Source organism: Cinclus cinclus, chromosome 7, assembly GCF_963662255.1.
Source record: "Cinclus cinclus chromosome 7, bCinCin1.1, whole genome shotgun sequence".
NCBI lineage: Eukaryota > Metazoa > Chordata > Aves > Passeriformes > Cinclidae > Cinclus > Cinclus cinclus.
Window position 1 is genome coordinate 4,350,259 of NC_085052.1, and position 17,092 is coordinate 4,367,350.

The following is a 17,092-nucleotide window of genomic DNA, read 5'->3' on the forward strand; positions in this document are numbered from 1 at the left end:
CCGTGCACTGCTGGCAGTGGGTGATAAGAGTGTATGTGTATGCAGGGTGATAACCTTGGTCTCCAGGAACTGCAGTCAGGAATTCTGATTTCAGAAGCATAAAACTCTTCCCCAAGGGCATGTTACCAACCACAGCCAACACCTCCAGGCTGTGTCCTAAACATCTGTAGGTCTAGAAAGGTCAAGACCCTTTGGAGAGATGCTCACAATGAAATCTGTCACAGATGGGCTTTCTTTGCACACAAAGACATAGTAACACAGGCTGCAAGCATATTTTTTGTTTGATCCCTACTGGACAGAAATGCATGACTAAATTTTCACATGAGGAAAAAAGGTTAAAAAAATAAACTGTGGTTTGTGACACCAAGACGTACTTTAAACTTTCATCGAATTGCACAGCCAGTATTGAACTGACCTTGTCTGATCTAGATTTTCAAGGCCAAAAAAAATTGCTTATTTCTTACCAAGAACAAGGGACAACTTGGTACCTTGTACCCTTGTACTCACTGTGGAAAAGCCAGGTGTGGATGAACACTGGCACAAATTAAATGGCAAATTCTCACTCTTATATAGAGCTCAAGGCACTCTGCTCAGCTGTGCCCTCCTGAGAAGTCCTAGAGGCTCTTGCTGCCCTAGAGAAGACCAAGAAAATAAAGGAAACAGCCAAAAACAAGAGGATAGAAAGGAAAAATGGCAATTATGATTTGGGGCAGTAGTTACAACTGAGATTTTCTCTCACTTAGAAATCATGAATCTCTTTGGAGATCCTTCCTCAGAGGTGAGAGGGCAGAGTTACACTCAAACCCAGCACTTACCCAACTGAGCCACTACATAAATCCAGTTGCTACAAGAGATGAAAAAGGAGTCCTGTCATTTAGAGTTGCAGCAGAAAGCATTTCAGTATCAGCCTCTCTGCTGTTGACATTAAGGAAGGGAGAATGAGCCTGTGGCTGCAGCAGAAATTAACCTCAGAACAACCAACTTTCTATTGCACCTGTGACTGGGAATAGCTCTGCACAGTCATGGTAATAAAAACTTTAAAATATTTTCTGCATTTTTAATGGAGTTTGAAAAATATCCCTTCTATTTTGTTGTGTTTTTTTTTTTCTCTGTGCTTGTCTTCCTGTCAATGCTTATGCCAAGAACCATTGTGAAACAACTCTGAAAACACCAGTCCACAAAAATGGCTTATCCTTCCTAGATATCCACATGCAGGCACAGTTCAGGGTCATAACTGGGCAGGAAAAATGTCCCTTTATTCTGTAAAAAGCAAAGCAGGGCCCATGATGGAGGCAGGATTGGATGGAGGCAGTGGGAGCTGCCTGAAGATCCCAGTCCTGGCTGCTGTCAGGAATGACAGATGGTGTTTGTCAAGAGGATAGAGATTTACCTTCTTATTTTACCATGGAAATGTAGCAGCGAGAACACTACCAACATCCACTATTTTATCCAACAGATTTAAGAAATGTATCCCACACTGAAAAACAAAACAAAACAAAACAAAACAACGAAGCCCAACAGGATTCCTGCAGGAAAACAGAGCGCCAGATGCAGCTGGAAATCCCAGTTAAAAGAAGCAGTTTTGTTTACCAAGAGACCATGTCAGCCATTGCATGTAATTTATTTTCTCATTAAGGAAATGCAGTGAGCATATACAGATATTACATTCAATACAGATTTATCATTACAGAACCATACGAAGATAAAGATACAATCAATACCTGCTTCCTGCAGCAGAAAAGACTGAAGGAACTGCTTCAAGCTGCGAATGAAATGAAAAATACTTACACCAATTTAAATGTTTTTTATATAGATGAGATGCTGGAGTCCAAATTACCATTCTCCGCCAAGATCTGCTGCATTGTTGCAATCTTTATATTCAACAGCTTTATCAAACTGGTGCCTAGGGACTAAAAATAGACCAAACTGCCTTTCCTGGAACTGATTTTTTGAAGAATTATACTGAAAAAAGTCACAACACAAAGCTAGGGGAAAAACTACTTTGCCACATATTTTGTGAGTTCCATAGATTTGATCACCTAACATTTTTCCTACTAGGTAACTAAAACTAGACCTGGAAAGACCACCTCTACTTCAGTTACACCAGCTGGACTTTAAGCCAATCCTGTGCATGTTGTGTGCCAGGGGTTGGACCACGTCATCACAGCTGGACATTAAAATCTACAAATATCACTCATCTCCTTGCCTGGTGCTCTGAGTTTTGGATCAAAGGAGGTAGTGATGCACAATGCCTTCTACTATGTGACCTTTTCTGGATCCTTCACTTGGTAGAACTGCCATGAATGGGTTTATTAAAAATACCGATTTAGTCCCTTATGCCTCTAAAGACCTCCAAGTAACTGCAGTCACTTTGCAAAACCACCTCAACTCAATCACAACACTGAAGGGGGAGATATGTATAGATACATACACTCTTGCTCCCAAAGACTGCAGTTTTGGACAGTGGAGAATTATCTACATAACTGAAACCTCAAGAAGAATTATAACTGAAGTTATAATTTGCCTACAAGAGAGGGATTAATCACTTGTTTTTAAAACCAGTAAGGGAGAGAGATTGAGCCAATCTTTGGATGGAGTACCAGTTCAAAAACAACTTCCAAATTTTTCTTTTATCTTCTTCTGATGCTGTGGTAAGATTCTCAAAGGATCAGAAACGACTGGAAGGTGTTTTTTTCCCAAGGAAATACACACAAGCATAGAACCATGGAATGGTTTGGGTTGGAAGGGACCTTAAAGACCATCCAGTTCCAGCCCCCCTGCCAGGAACACATCCTATACAATACAATACTACACCTCCATGCATTATTCTCTTAATGACCTTCTCTTACCAGTTTGTATTAATACTAAATCATCTGTATTTCAAGTTTCCTGGCTTTGTCCAGTACACCAATGCTCTGGAAGGTTAACTTGCTTGCTAGAATTTTCAGTCACTTTATGCTTGAAAATTTTAGTTTGCTTTTGAATGTTTGCCAAGAGTAAACAGCATTGGGCAGACATTTGCCCTTTACCTTACTACCAGGCTACCTGCAGCAAAGATTCCTCCTTATCTCAATTGCAGGAAAATGTTATGTATTTGCACAAACAACCCCTCAGGATAAACAGCAGGGCAGTTTCTTGCACAGAGAACAAGACTTGTTTAGCAGCTGAAATAAATTTTATCTAAACATCTTTCAGGTCTTCCTACAGCTTTTTGCCTAGTGAGATATATGGTACATGGAGCATGATTAGGAGATATTATCATCCCTTGCTAAGAAGGCAGAGTTGTTGCTTCAGGATACTCTTTTTTTAAATTTTCTTTCTCCCCCTCATGTCAGCTTCAACAAGGGGTGCCAGAGCAGTGTGAAGACAAGGAGGGAGAAGTAGCTGCTGGAGCTGGTGACCCTGGGAGCCAGGCTCTTGGCGTTGCAGTTGTTGGAGTAGCAGCAGTGGACGCTCACTCCGGGCGCCCTCGACCCGTCCCTCCTCGCGCGCTCGCAGAAGGACCTGAACGAGCAGGACTTCATGATGCCACCTGGAACAGAGCCACAGTGAGCCCAGAGGGGCTGCAAATGGCCACCTGCTCCCACCTGCACCTCCTCAGCACCAGCCTGACCACCCAGCACTGAGCAACAACCTTGGGTTTGGCTGATCTTCACAAATAAATGAATGCGACCACAGCACATGTCAGCACACCAACAAGCTCCCACTTAAGTAGCTCTGATTCTTCTCAGAGGCAACTGGTGCAGCTTAAATGTCTTTGGATGTGACCAAGAGCAGGGGCTCATCAGCTTCTTTTCCATTCTAATTTCCAGCTAAGTCACTTAAGTAAAAAGTGGGCAATACTTAAAAATGCTTCTTTCCAGCTTTCACAGAGACTGGTGCAGCCCATCATGGCACACCAACAAATCATTCTGGGTGGGATTTTGTGTCAGCAAAACTAGGGACTGAGATTTATTAATGGGCTTTATTTTGAGAGGAGACATTTACTTTCGGTTTTCTCCTTAATTTACTATGCACTCTTCTCTTTCCGACAGGGTTATTTATTTCTTTTGTGGCAAATGTAACAAGTCTGACACATTTGTGACACTTACTTGCTTGTCCTCTAATGACTGCACAGGCATCTGCATGGCCTGGACACTGCTGACTTCCTTGTCTGTTGCAGTCGTCATCACTAGAACCTACACAGGTGTAACACTGCAGTGCTTCACCTGGGTGGAGGGAGAAGAGACCACTTAAGAGTTTACAAGAAGCATTTAAAAATGCCAATCTTTCTAATACGGTTTAGAGCATACATTAAAAAAAATGCAAGGAAGTTTTGGAAAATCCACAGAGTCTGCAAATCTTAGCATTGTTTCTTTTTTAGAAATGGTTCAGATACTGATCAAAAATAATAATAAAAAATCAACCACAGATTATTTAGTTGTTATAATCTGCACTTAATACATAAAACATTCGATTTTCTGTCTCTGCACCTGTAACTTCTTGTAACATTTTCAGAGCAGAGCCCACAGGCTGTTTCCCCCCCCCCATCATGATCTTTGGTTGACAGTACCATGAAAAAGCACATTGTATATATGTAAAACCTTACAATGATCCAATTTTCCTTTTCTCCTAAAGTATCAACTCAGCTGGAAAGCACAACAGTGTATCTTGAGTTTTGCTCCTGTTCAAACATTACAACCATACCTCAATCCTCTTCTGTGACTCAAACTACACAGTATTTTCAAAGGCAAGCATGAATTTGAAATATGTTTAAAACATAACACTTGAAGCTTGCAGAGCTTACTATCAGTGGGGATATTTGAATCTGTTAGCACACATATTTATCTTCACAGAGATGCAGTTCTGTGCTGCTAACCACACATACAAATTGATCTGAAACCAAACCAACCCAGAAGAGGAGCCCAGAACAGCAAAGAGGCTCAGCCATGCCTGAGGCAGGAAATGCAAATGAAGTAGAAAAGGAAAGAAAAAGGAGTTGACTTACTTCTGAGGACAAGAAGGGAGCTGATAAGAACCAGGCTGAAGACTGTCCACATCATGGAGAGCCAAGAGATGCACCATTAGCCAGAGAAAGCAGTTTGTTTGCTATTAGAGCCTTAATGCTTCTCCTACATCCCTAATCCTGTGCAGAGGATAACTTACAGGATAAAGAGGTGTTCGAGAGTGCTACTTATGGAGCTTGTTCCGGCTGCACCTCTGATCACACCAACCTCATCTCCACCAGCCCTGCAGGCAAATTCTTCCAGGAGCAGGAAATGTATTCACCTTCCAGTGCCAGGCATGCTTAAAAACCATCCTGTCACCACATGCCACAGCCTCTGACTCCTCCAGCAGCCTCATTACATTTGCCCATGGGATTTGCTGGATCAGGGTCAGAGCATTAAATATTTTGGAGGATTAAGCCTATGCTTGAGACTTGAGTGGTCCAAATCCAACACTTATACATATATTATATATATATTTAGAGAGACAGTAAGATATAGACCTAGATATGTGCACATAAGCAGCAGACTCTTGTGACCCACAAAGTGATCCAAGCAGCGACCCATGAAGTGCTTTCTGTGGAGGAATTAATTCCCAAGAGCATCTGGTGCTGAAATAAGCAAGTGGAGGACACAAAACAGAGCCATACTTATCTTCAACTTTCAACAAAAAAAAATTTATTTACAATAGAGAATTTCATTTGTGACATGCATTTCCTTTTTTTTTTAATTTTTATTTTATAAATCAGCAAATGCAGATAAAGTTTACATTCCTTAAGGCAAGAGTCCCCATGCAAGTAATACATGTTTATATTAAATCCAAAAAACATCCAACATGGGAACTCATGTACAAAGGGAAGGCTAGGATCAGCAAATTGTAATTTCTTAGAGAACTTGACAATCTCCCTGATACAGGAACTTTGAGATCAACTTGCTATGAATTATACTATGAAAATGCAAACAATAGCAAGAAATTCTGATAGTCATCTTAGTACTGCATACAATTAAATCAACTTTATTTAGAAAGAAAATACAGTAGTGCATACGAAAAAGTGAAAATATAACCTGTCCACATAAATGCATGGACATCAGTGTGCCAATGGTCATATTGCACTCAATAGCGAAGTCCAGAAATTTGGTTAAAAGTTAGCTTTTCCCCATTTTGGCAATCAGTTCATCACAAATCTTTGTTAATTCTTCTATCTCTTTATTCTGGAAAATAAAACATGAAGTATTATAAAAAGGACTGCTGCATTAAGATGGCTTTTAAAAATTTTAATATTATCTAACTCGTGGGAGAGGTGTGGGAAAATTAACTTTTCTCCAATGCTGAGAACAGGAGATCTATACATATAGATATATGTGCATATATAGTACAACTAAGTGGTCATATTCATGGTACAGCTACATGCATTGAAACAAATGCTTCCTTTTTTTCCAAATACAGCTCCTCCAGTTGTAATAAATCAAATTTAGCACCAAAGCAGACAGCTTCATAACAGACATTCCCAGCACACCTCAATAATACATAGTGGAAATTTCTAGGCTGCAGTTTTCTATTTTTTCCATTATTTTCACCCTGCCTTGCAGAGCTGCAAGAAAGGACGAGCTGTTCTGTGCCAAAGCAAGCTCCCTTGGCTGAGCTGGAGAACACAGAGATAAAAATAGGCATTTCCTACACTTTGGAATTAGCATTGGAATTACAGCTAGCACTAAAAAGGGAAACAGAACCTGAGAGAAAAGCTAAAGCATGGTCTGAAACCTAAGAAGTGAAGCAAACCAAGGCCTAGGCTGAGACAGCCTCAAATACTTGGGCTCAAATCAAACCTGGGTCCCCCCAGGCACACGGGGGTTTTGCCTTAAAATCTGGGGAGTGCTGCTGTCCCCAGGGCCAGTGAGCTGCAGGACAATCATCAGGCAGAGCTTGGCTCTGGGGAGGGCAGATTCCTGATTTACCTTTTGTTCCAGTGTTCTCTCCAAGGCATCCACTTTGAGCTGCTCCTTCCGAAGGCTGGCCTGGTACGCCGCCTGCTCCTGCTGGGCCTTGCCTCTCACTTGTGCAATTTCAGCGTTGGCTCTGCAAAGAACACAGGGTTTGGTCACATCAGGTTCTCTACAGGGAGGGGCACAGGGTGCCCAAAGGTGGACAGCTCTTTAACAGATGGGGGGAGAGGCCAGGGCTGCCTTCTGCACATCTTGGGTATGTTCCTACACTTGTCCCTAGAGACTTCACAACTCCCTCTCTTACTCAGCAGGAGCTGCAGAGTCTTTTCTTACTGTCTGTGATGCTCCCTTCATGCTTCTCTCAGATATTTCTGCTGAAGTCACAAATATGACTCAGGTAGAAGTGTTTTATGGCAGTTTCCAAACCTGATCTCCAGTTCAGGGGACTGTACTATGAGTCCTGAACATGATTCCTAGAAATGCTTAACTGGTCATTGCATCGAAATCTCAAAAAAAGAAACTGGTTAATGTCTTCCTTCTTGATCCTCCCATGAAAATACATCAAACAAACATAAAGACATCAGCTAAATATAGAAACTTCAGGTGTTCTGTATGGTCAGGAGCTGAAAGAAACACCAGCACATTGCAGAAATCCCCATTATTTCCTTTCTTTCCACCCTCCATCACAAAGCAACCCGTGCTTTTGGATATTGCAGGAACAGTTTGGGATGTGAGGGTCAGCCATGGGAATCTTCCTGCAGCATGAACCCCTGAAAAAAATATCTGTACAATCCATGCACCAGCCCTGGAAGTGTCCAAAGCCTGGCTGGACAGGGCTTGGGGGGCAACTTGGCATAGTGGAAGGGGGTGAAACAAGATGGTTTTAAGATCCCTTCCAACCCAAACCATTCTGTGAATCCATGACTCAATTACCTGTCCAGTTTTTCCTCAGCGTGAATTTTGAGTGCCTGATACCTCTGCTCTTCCTTCTTTACTCGTGACAAATATTCCTGCGCGCATTTCTTCAACACTTCTTCATTCTTAAAAGAGAAGATGACATCAAATTTAATCCAAAAGGTTAAAATGCTGGACAAGCACCTGTTTGTGGGAATCACAGACAGCTGTTTGAAGGGCTGCAGTCCAACACTGACACCCCCCACCCCCCAGAGGCCACCTGAAGGAGAATATTACACAATGCAAAGAGCTTTACAATTTTTCTGCTTGCATTTGATAGCTGGCTGCAATCCTCCACCTGAGGATTATGGTTTGTCATGCAGGACAACAGAATTAGCAGGAAACAGAACTGCCTTCTTTTCAGCAGCACAGCACATTCTGATTCACAGAATCTGTTCAGCTCTGCTCTTTAAAGGCAATGTTAACATGATGCACCTTCCGAAACCCTTCCAGGACTTCTTTCATCTTCTCATATCTCCTGAAAAGATCTGCCAGGGATTTCTCCACTGAGTTCAGATCAGCCAGAGCTTGCTCCTTCTCCACTATGAGCTGCTGAACAGTGTGGTGGGAGACAGATTTCTCTCTCTGTTCATCCTCTGAAAGAAGAGAGGGGTAGGGAAAAGAGAGGCTTTCAAAAGGGTAATAGGAGTAAGTCCACTGATTTCACTATCATCTACAGTTTCTACTATACTCTGCCCTATTTGTGTATTAGTAAGTTTACAGGACCCAGAAAAGTCAGATTTATATGAAGACACAAGCCTGTTTGGAAAACAGTTGCTAAATACAGTGACATCTAAGTATTTTGATGTTGGGGGAAAATGTGAATGTATCTCTGTTCTGATGATTTCTTCACTCTGAACTTGGCTGTTCCCATGAAAAGACCCGTGTTGGATTATCCCTGTTTGTCTGAAGATGCACTAGCTGAAGGAAAGAACATTTATGCACATTCCTAGCGCTGGCCACAAATTATTTGCCGTTGCTGATAAATGTCTGTCATCTCCTGGCACTTTCTAATCCTGCACAAACAATGCACTTTGTTCAGTGGGATTCAACTCCAATTCTTCCCTTGGAAAAGCAGTGTTTTACCAACTCTCAGGATTACTGGAGCAAGTGACAGAAAGGAAATCTAACAGTAGATAGACTTCCTAACTGTAAAAAAACTGCAAAAAACATCTGCCAAGATCCTCCAGTGTATAGCTAAATTTGAGCCAGGGATGGTGGGAAGAACATAACAGGAATACAAATCCATGTGGAGGAGGAATTTTCAAGGGAATTGACCTCATAATAAGTTGGAATATCCACATAACACTGGAACAAAAGGTCTGGCATTGTCTTCCAAAATGCTGCATTGTTTCCTTCACATCCTCAACTATGATTGTTTTGTCCATGTTTTAAGGGCTACTTTGAATGATACTGAAAGGAAAACCCACCCATAAAACACAGAAGTTTTATATTACCATTTCCCTTTATTTATGATAGAAACTAAAATAAGGTAAAAAGTTCTGTAGAAAAAGCATGGGGCATTTCACAATGTACAACTTTTCATTTGGGCCTTTACATATGGAAATATAAAGAACTAAACAAGTTTCAGGTTTTTTTATTTGAATAGAAGATCTCATCTGAATTATTTGTACTGCTGGTCAGCTACAAAATACCAAAGCTGAAACTGTCAATTCCTAAACTGTGATTAATCTCTTCCTTTTGCATATTCCATTCAAAACATGCACATTTTTGCTGGCCTGACCAAGGCCAAAGCAGGGATGATGCCACCCTGTTCATCAGCTCTTGGGCTCCTCTGCTCACCCCTGACAGCACCTGGCTGGGGCAGGGCCTGACCTGAGCTGATTTTGCTGTGTGATACAGAAGATCAAAAGACCCAGAGAAGTTCTCAGGATCTGCTTGTAACACCTTTATTTTACTTGTGAACAAACACCTCTGACACGGCAGAGAAGCCCAGAGTCCTGTAATACAACATCACTTGGATATATTTAACACTTTATTAAAAATAAACATTCTTTTCTATTTTGCCTTCTTAGAGATACCCTGTATTCCTCTGCAATGTCAAAATTAATGTGTTCTCAATTAAAACAAAAAAAATCATTTGTTGTCTTTTGTTTAATTTTGTAAACCTCAGAGGCTGTCTCCTTGTGTTCCACTGGATTTCTTTAATCATGCTGGATATTACAACCTGCCTAGATAATTCCAAACCCCTTCCTGTGCAGGCAGGATCCTGTTCTCTGGCAACACTTCTGTCACTGCAACTCCAGGCAGGGTGAGAGATCCCTTCACATGATCACCCAAAATACTTCAATGCATTTAATGTCACATCCCTACTTTTTGTGAGACCTTTGTCTGAGATATTTTACCAACTTCCTTATTTGTTTGCAGGGTGATCAGGAAGTTAATAATTCATGTCACACTCCCTCAGAACTACTGAGCTGCTCCTCTTCCTCCCAGCACATCTCGGGCCCTCCTCCCTCCTCAGCTGGATCAGCTCCTCTAACACTCAATCCCCAGCACTATTTAAACTCACTCATGGGAAACTGGGGCAAATGCTACAGAAGCACACAATGGTTTTGGCTGGAAGGTACCTTAAAGCTCATTTAGTTCCACCACCCTGCCATGGGCAGGGACACCTCCCACCTGACCACACTGCTCCAAGACCTGTCCAAGTGCTCCCAAACCAAAGTGGTTAAATACAACAAAATGCAGAAACTTGGCTGGAGGGGGACTAGAGTTTTATCTGGTATTTAATAAAATGATTGAATGGTTTGGGTAGGAAAGGACCTTCTATATTCTAAGACTGTGATTTAGTTTCAATAAAATGTGCTGGTAACAGTCTGCCAGTCAAATCTTAGCTAAGCGGTTACACATCCTTAATTCTAAATATGTTTACAAGGTTATGTGATCAAAATATTTGAATTAAATGACTGCCACGTCTGCAACAGACCCTGTCCAGGGCTCACCAACAATAAGAGCAGTATGCTCAGGACTAACACTATCCGAATTGACAGAATCAGAGCAGCACCACGGCAGATCCGCTTTCAGGCTCAGCTCACTACTACTCACATGACTTAATGGGAATGCAGCAAACAGAGAACAAAAGCGAAAGAAACTGAAGATGCAAAATGCTGGTGTGAAAGTTGGTGAAAAGCTTTACTTACCAGGCTTGCCTGTTTTGTTTTTGCAAGCAAATAGCAAGAAGCAACGAAAACGGAAGCAAAATAGAAAAATCGGGAATTGTTAGGAAAGCAGCAAATAAGTAATGCAACAACCTGTAATGCACAAAGCATAACATCTGTTTGTTTTCCACAAGGAGAATTTCATAATGTATTCAAATGTAAAGAATAAGGATACATTTTTTAACAGGAAAAAAAAAAACAACATTAGAAAGCTGTCAGTGAAAAGGAACTGGAAAGCCTGGTCTTTCCCCCACTCCTCTGTGTAAACTAAAAAATATGTTAGGGGTTGAGGCAAGTGTAAGAAAAAAAAGGAAAAAAAAAAAAAAGATAAAGCACCAGTAAAAAATATGCCAAGTGACACTAAACAGGGATCTCCACACTGACAGCTTGCAAGCTCTGGCTGCACAGAGTGTGGCATGAAGTAACCTAAGTTGGGCAATTTTGGGTTCCATATATGTATGACAGCAAATATTTAACCTTGCACAGCCCTTGGAGTCAAAGGCAATCACTGTTTGCAATGCACATTTTTCAGTGCCTTTAGAAGCAAACATAGGCAGCCATATATTGTTAATATGGGATATTTTCAGTAATTATTATGCACACACCAGCCAACAAAAGGCTCAGCAGGACCTATCAACCTCACTGCATACTCATCAAAGGGACGAGTGAAACTGGTTTATGTGCAGTGCCCTTCTAACTGTATAAATAGTATAAATAAAATAATAAAACTGTGTAAATAGTTCAGAAGGGTTAAATGATAAACAGAAACAGCACACGCACTTTTTTTGTTAAGATGCATATTCTGCTTTAGCACTGAGGCATTACTGGGGTAACAGGTCACTGAAGTACATGCAAGTAACAAACACACACACATTTTCCTCCACATGTGGCATTGGGATGAGTGAATTCCTTAATCCGAAGGGACAGCAATTTATAAGAAATGGCATGACAAAGTGGGACAATTAGATCAAAAATTTACATTAAATGCAGGGAGAAACCTCACATTTAACGTATTACCATGCTGTAGGATTTGCATACTGCTCTAATTAACACAGAAAGATGTTTTCTGTGTCGCTGTTGTTGGTTCAGTTCCTTTGCAAATGGACAGCAAATCAAATTACTTACAGCCATAGCCCTTCAAAACTCACCATAGAGCATCTGAGAGGCTCTGATACTCTGAAGTTGAAAGGTCTATTTACCCATAGTCAATGACCCAATACTTATTTAACCTTCATTTCTTTGCAACAAGAGGAAGTGGCAATGGTGGAATGTACTGTGTACATCAAGGCTGTGCCTCTGCCTCAGGATTCCTATTCTCTATCTTACTGTTGCAGTGCAGTCTCAAAATTTGATTTTTTAAAAAATCTGTTTCTCAAAAATAGAATTTGAATTTATCTGTTGCTAACTGTATGCATAGCTTGGGGCAAAAAGGACTTCTTGACACTCTTGTGTGTTCATAGCACTGGCCAGGTTCAGGGTGGAAGCCACACCAGGCTATGTTTACTGTAAACCAAAGTGAAATAAGCTCTTTGCATATTCTGATCCCTCCTACTTGAACATTTGCATGATGATAATGACAGACACCATGTCAGAAGGCAGCACATTGGCTGATGGAGGCATAACAACACAGAGAATGGAACCTGGCATATTATTAGTGTTTATTCTTGATTTTTATAGATATTTAATTAATTACTTTATTTATCATAGTTGTCATTCTCATAAAATTTATTTGTAGGCTCCATTTTAGCCTTCACTTGAAAGGAGGCTGGGATGTCTCCCAATGGCCAAGAAATCCAGCAAAAGCACCAGACACTGCTGCTCTTCTGAGCAACTTTGGCCTTGTAGATCCCAAAATTCCACTCAGCCATTTGCCTTTCTGGGAAACAGCTCCAGCTGAAGCAGTACAAGGCAGCACAAGCCACTGGTGCTTTCCATAGCCAGACTAATAAAAAGAGCTTTAGAAATCTTACAGGAGGCTTTAAACTCACATCCCAGGGGGCAGACCTCCTGCACCAAGGAACACAGAAGCCCTGCAACGTTTGGGTTTGAAGTGCTACTGAGAGTAGTGTTTTTTATTTGTGGGGCACACTGTTAGCAAAGGTGTTTTTTAATTACTGAGAGGCAAAACTTGTCATAATTTAGACTTAAAAGGAGAGCCCTGTGTCAGTAACTGCGGGGGTGGATTGGGCACTTGCAACCTCCCAGCTGGGATTGGAGTTAATCTTGGTTTTGGTCTGATCGATGCATTTAGAGCAGATAATCCCTGTTGTTGTGAAGAGCTAAGTTTGTATCTGCCATTAAACAGCTGTGAGCTGATGCCTAAGGGGTTTTTAGGTCACTGCAAGTCTCTCCTAGAGAAACCCATGAATTTGAACCTGTTTCCTAAGGGCCAGTTTGCTCTGCTGCAGAAAGGACAGCCCTGAGCTTTCTGTTACCTGAACTGCCCGGGGGGCTGCTGGCTGTGAAACCAGGCCCTGACTCTTCCTTTTCTGGTGTCCTCAGATGCATTCACAATTCCCTGCAGCATCAGCAGATGCAGCCAGCATCAAAATGAAGCCCACAGAATCCAACCAGGGAGCATCTGCAGGAACACTTACCTATCATCTGAGCAATTGTCTTCTCATATTCTGAAACTATTTTTCTGTAAGAGGAGGGAAAAAAAAGAAAAACTTTCAGCAAACAATATCATTGCTCATGCTTACTTAGCAAATAACACTACCAGAAACTGAACTGTGGAGTTTTTAAGAGATATAGAACCCCATCACACTTTTACATGTTATTTATTGCCCAAATAACAGATAAAACTGACAATTTTAACACTGCACCTGATTTTAAACTCTCCATGGAAATAATAAAGGTGAGGGGAGGAAGAAGAAATTGCTTTGAAACAGATTCTGTTTTTTGAAACATCATCCATCATCATAATCACACTGGCCTAACTCAACAACTGTGAAAAGCCTGATTTTTCCATTGCTTTCTCCCATCTTCTCCAAATTTCTGTTGGTTTATATAAACTTTAAGTAAACTTATAATTAGTAGCAAGTAAATCTAACAAGAGTAGTGTTGGTTATAATCCAAAATGTATCTCATCTTCTAAATTAATCTTCTCATGATTAAATGATTCACTACCACTTAAAAGAACAAGATCAAAATATTCAACTGCGTAGCACAAAATCCATCATGTCCCATTTCTCAAATCTGTTTTTGAAGCAGAGGTGGCAAAATGCTACTTTTAAGACTGTTTTATTTCATATACTCAGGGTAGGCTTTGAATTTCCTTCTTGAAAAGAGGTTAGCCAAAATAAGCAGATTAAATGTGATTTAGAAAGATGATCCATCCCTTCCCAGAGCCAAATAAAGCTAATGAAATGAGACTAGCTTGATCTGTGCTTTGATTCATGAGCCACACAGGACCGTCTACAAGAAACAAAATTACCCCACACTTCATCTGAAGTGGATATTCAAAACAGCTCACTGGAGTTGGAATACACCTCTTTTGAAACTCCTTTTCACTAGCTCCATTTTTAGAGCTCTGCTGCAGTTGGTGAGGTTACAGAAAGGATGTGGGAAAATCCCGAGATAAAAGTCAGTAAGGAAAGGAGAAACTTGCAGAGCTTCCAAAAAACTACTACAGTAACTCCAGAACTGCCTCAAATCTGAATCATGGACAGAGCCCAGAGGCCTGAGAAGACCACCTGGCCCTAAGGCCAGCAGCATCTCCCCTGCTCTGGTCCTGCAGAGCACTCAGAGAGCAGGGGCTCTGTCCCTGAGCACTGGGATTTTTCCTTTCAACCATCATTTACACTTTGGAGAGCAAAGATAACAGCAAGGATTTTGCCCTAAAAGAAAAGGTTTGGTTTCATGTCCAAAGCAGCTTACCTCAAAAGCCTGCTGTAAGCAATGAGGGTTTTAAAGCTTTGTCATATTCTTGTGACACTTTTAGGGAGTTTGATCATCCAAGAAAAGGAACCCAAGGACTCAGGGTACTCGGGGCACGGTACTCGGGGTAAGGAACACAACATTACAACACTGCAGCACTTCCCAGGGAAGAATTTGCTCCAGATCCATGTCAAAGGCCTCTTTCAGTCAAGCAGCCTAAATAATGGTCATTACAGCTGGGGAGCCAAAGGATGCTGCCACATCATTCCTCTTTGGGAGGGCACATCTTAACCCCAGGCTGACACATGACATCGGCTTAAATGTTGATATTTGAGACACTCAGTCTGCTCACTGACTGCACATTTGTAAGGCATAAAAAGGCCAGAATCCAGGGCTACAAAGGGTCTCAGAGGTCATCTGCTTGACTCCCCTTACAGAGTCATAATCAATTAGACCTCTAAATAACCATAATTAAATATTTCTTGCCTGTCTCTGGTTAGACTCTTGGATTATGGTACAGCTCACTGTGGTTCAGCTCTTTGATAGCTACTGCATTATTAAACCCCATTTTGGCTTCTGCTGTCAGGAGTGGAATTTCCTCCAACTGATCTTTTCCTGGAAATTTAGATGAATTCAGGACATTCCAGCTACAGTATGCAGGACATGGGTACAGGAGCACTGCTTCTCCTCCTCTGGGAAGTGATGCTTTTGTGCTTGCAACTCTAAAATACTCCTGTTTATCATTCTGTCATATCTCATTGCTGCATCTCTAATTTACCACACATGGCCTGCTTGAACATTTAAACTTCCAAGAGAAATCTTTCTTTGTGCACATATGCATATTTATCATTTTGTGACAATATTAGCCAGATTTTTTCCTTTCATCCATGTGTTCCAGGCATGTGCCTGTGGGAATCTGGCTCATTGTGCTGTTTTTTTCACGAATGAGACTTTATGGAGGGTGGAGACACACATAAGCAAATGACTGTGTGGAAGATGAAGGTGCAGATCTACAGTGTGCCAGCTGCTCTGTGTCACCCCTGGCTCTCCTTCCATGAGGGAAAAGGCTGGCAGTGTATGCTGGCAGCCAGCAGACACGTGCACCCTGACACAGAACAGACCAAGCACCACACTTGAGTGTGAGCTGCACGCTGAGACATTCCTTACAATCCCTCATTTTGCTCCCTCCTTGTTTTGCTCCCTGGGTTTGACTGCTTGAAGCCACTCCGTTCTGTTCCTCCTCATTAAGCATTTCAGGGCTTTGTTCCCCCTCCCGATGGAGCACAAGGGAGGTGAGAGAACTCAGCTGGGCACTGGGAGGTGGCAAAAAAGAAATAAAGAGGCTGCTCTTCCCTTTTGCAGATGCCTCTCTTAAGATGCTTTGGCTCAGAGCCCTGTGCTGCCACTATTCCAATCTGCCATGTGCAATTCCTGGCATCCATGCAAGCGTTTGTGGAGCTCTGCACTGCAGTTCCCTTCTACTCTCCCTCCCTAAGCACAGTTTTCCTGGATATAAGCAATTGCTTATGTAGGTCATCACTAGATACAGAGTTTAGCTTTAAATCACGGAAGCTCCTCATTTTGGGAAGAAGCTGGTGCTAGAAAGGAGGGATTTTAAAGAAAATTCAGTCTCAGAAGCGATTGTATAAATTATTACTTAAAGGAAGGATGCTAAAATAATCCGACAGTTTCCTTCTATTTATGACTTAAGAGCAGGGGCCATTTTTCCCATTTTTTGAAGGTAGGAAATAATAAGCTTTAAAGACTCCATAAAGTATTTTATACATTCTATTTTGCAATTGATGGCCTTCTCTGATTCAGATCAATGAGGAGGCCAAGCTCAACACTTTGTCCTTCTTATGGTCCTACAAACTGAAAAAAGGAAGCGAAGCTGAACCTTTCAGCTGACTGAATGGGAGACATCAGTGCTTCTTTGAGCAGCACTGCTCACATCATCCACTACAGGGACGTTGTTGTTAACCTTGCAAGTGGTAGGACCTGGGCTGGAAAGGAAGGTCAAACCATGTTCCAGCAGACAGAAATTTAATGTAATAGAAGCAGGTTGGCATAGAAATAGAACAGATACCACCAGAACTAACTGAAAAGATCCAGGTCCTTCTGTCAGCTCTCAAATGGAACAAGAGAGCA

At 41.5% G+C, this 17,092-nt stretch overlaps 2 protein-coding genes across 2 annotated transcripts in view; both read right to left on the reverse strand.

Moving 5' to 3' along the window:
* Positions 1-3,326: 3,326 nt before the first annotated feature.
* Positions 3,327-5,042, reverse strand: LOC134046364 (CD59 glycoprotein-like). The gene is made up of 3 exons (XM_062496745.1): positions 4,988-5,042; positions 4,092-4,208; positions 3,327-3,532 (listed from the first exon to the last, which is right to left on the reverse strand). The coding sequence occupies exons 1-3, from the start codon at positions 5,040-5,042 to the stop codon at positions 3,327-3,329; spliced, it is 378 nt and encodes a 125-aa protein (XP_062352729.1).
* A 1,089-nt stretch (positions 5,043-6,131) lies between these two features.
* Positions 6,132-17,092, reverse strand: part of TACC2 (transforming acidic coiled-coil containing protein 2) — a 30,674-nt gene continuing 19,713 nt past the window's right edge. Inside the window, exons 9-13 of the mRNA XM_062496311.1 lie at positions 13,663-13,706; positions 8,319-8,479; positions 7,863-7,969; positions 6,942-7,062; positions 6,132-6,197 (exon numbers count right to left, since the gene is read on the reverse strand). Of these exons, the coding sequence (XP_062352295.1) occupies positions 6,132-6,197; positions 6,942-7,062; positions 7,863-7,969; positions 8,319-8,479; positions 13,663-13,706 (499 nt within the window). The remainder of the gene's footprint in view (positions 6,198-6,941; positions 7,063-7,862; positions 7,970-8,318; positions 8,480-13,662; positions 13,707-17,092) is intronic.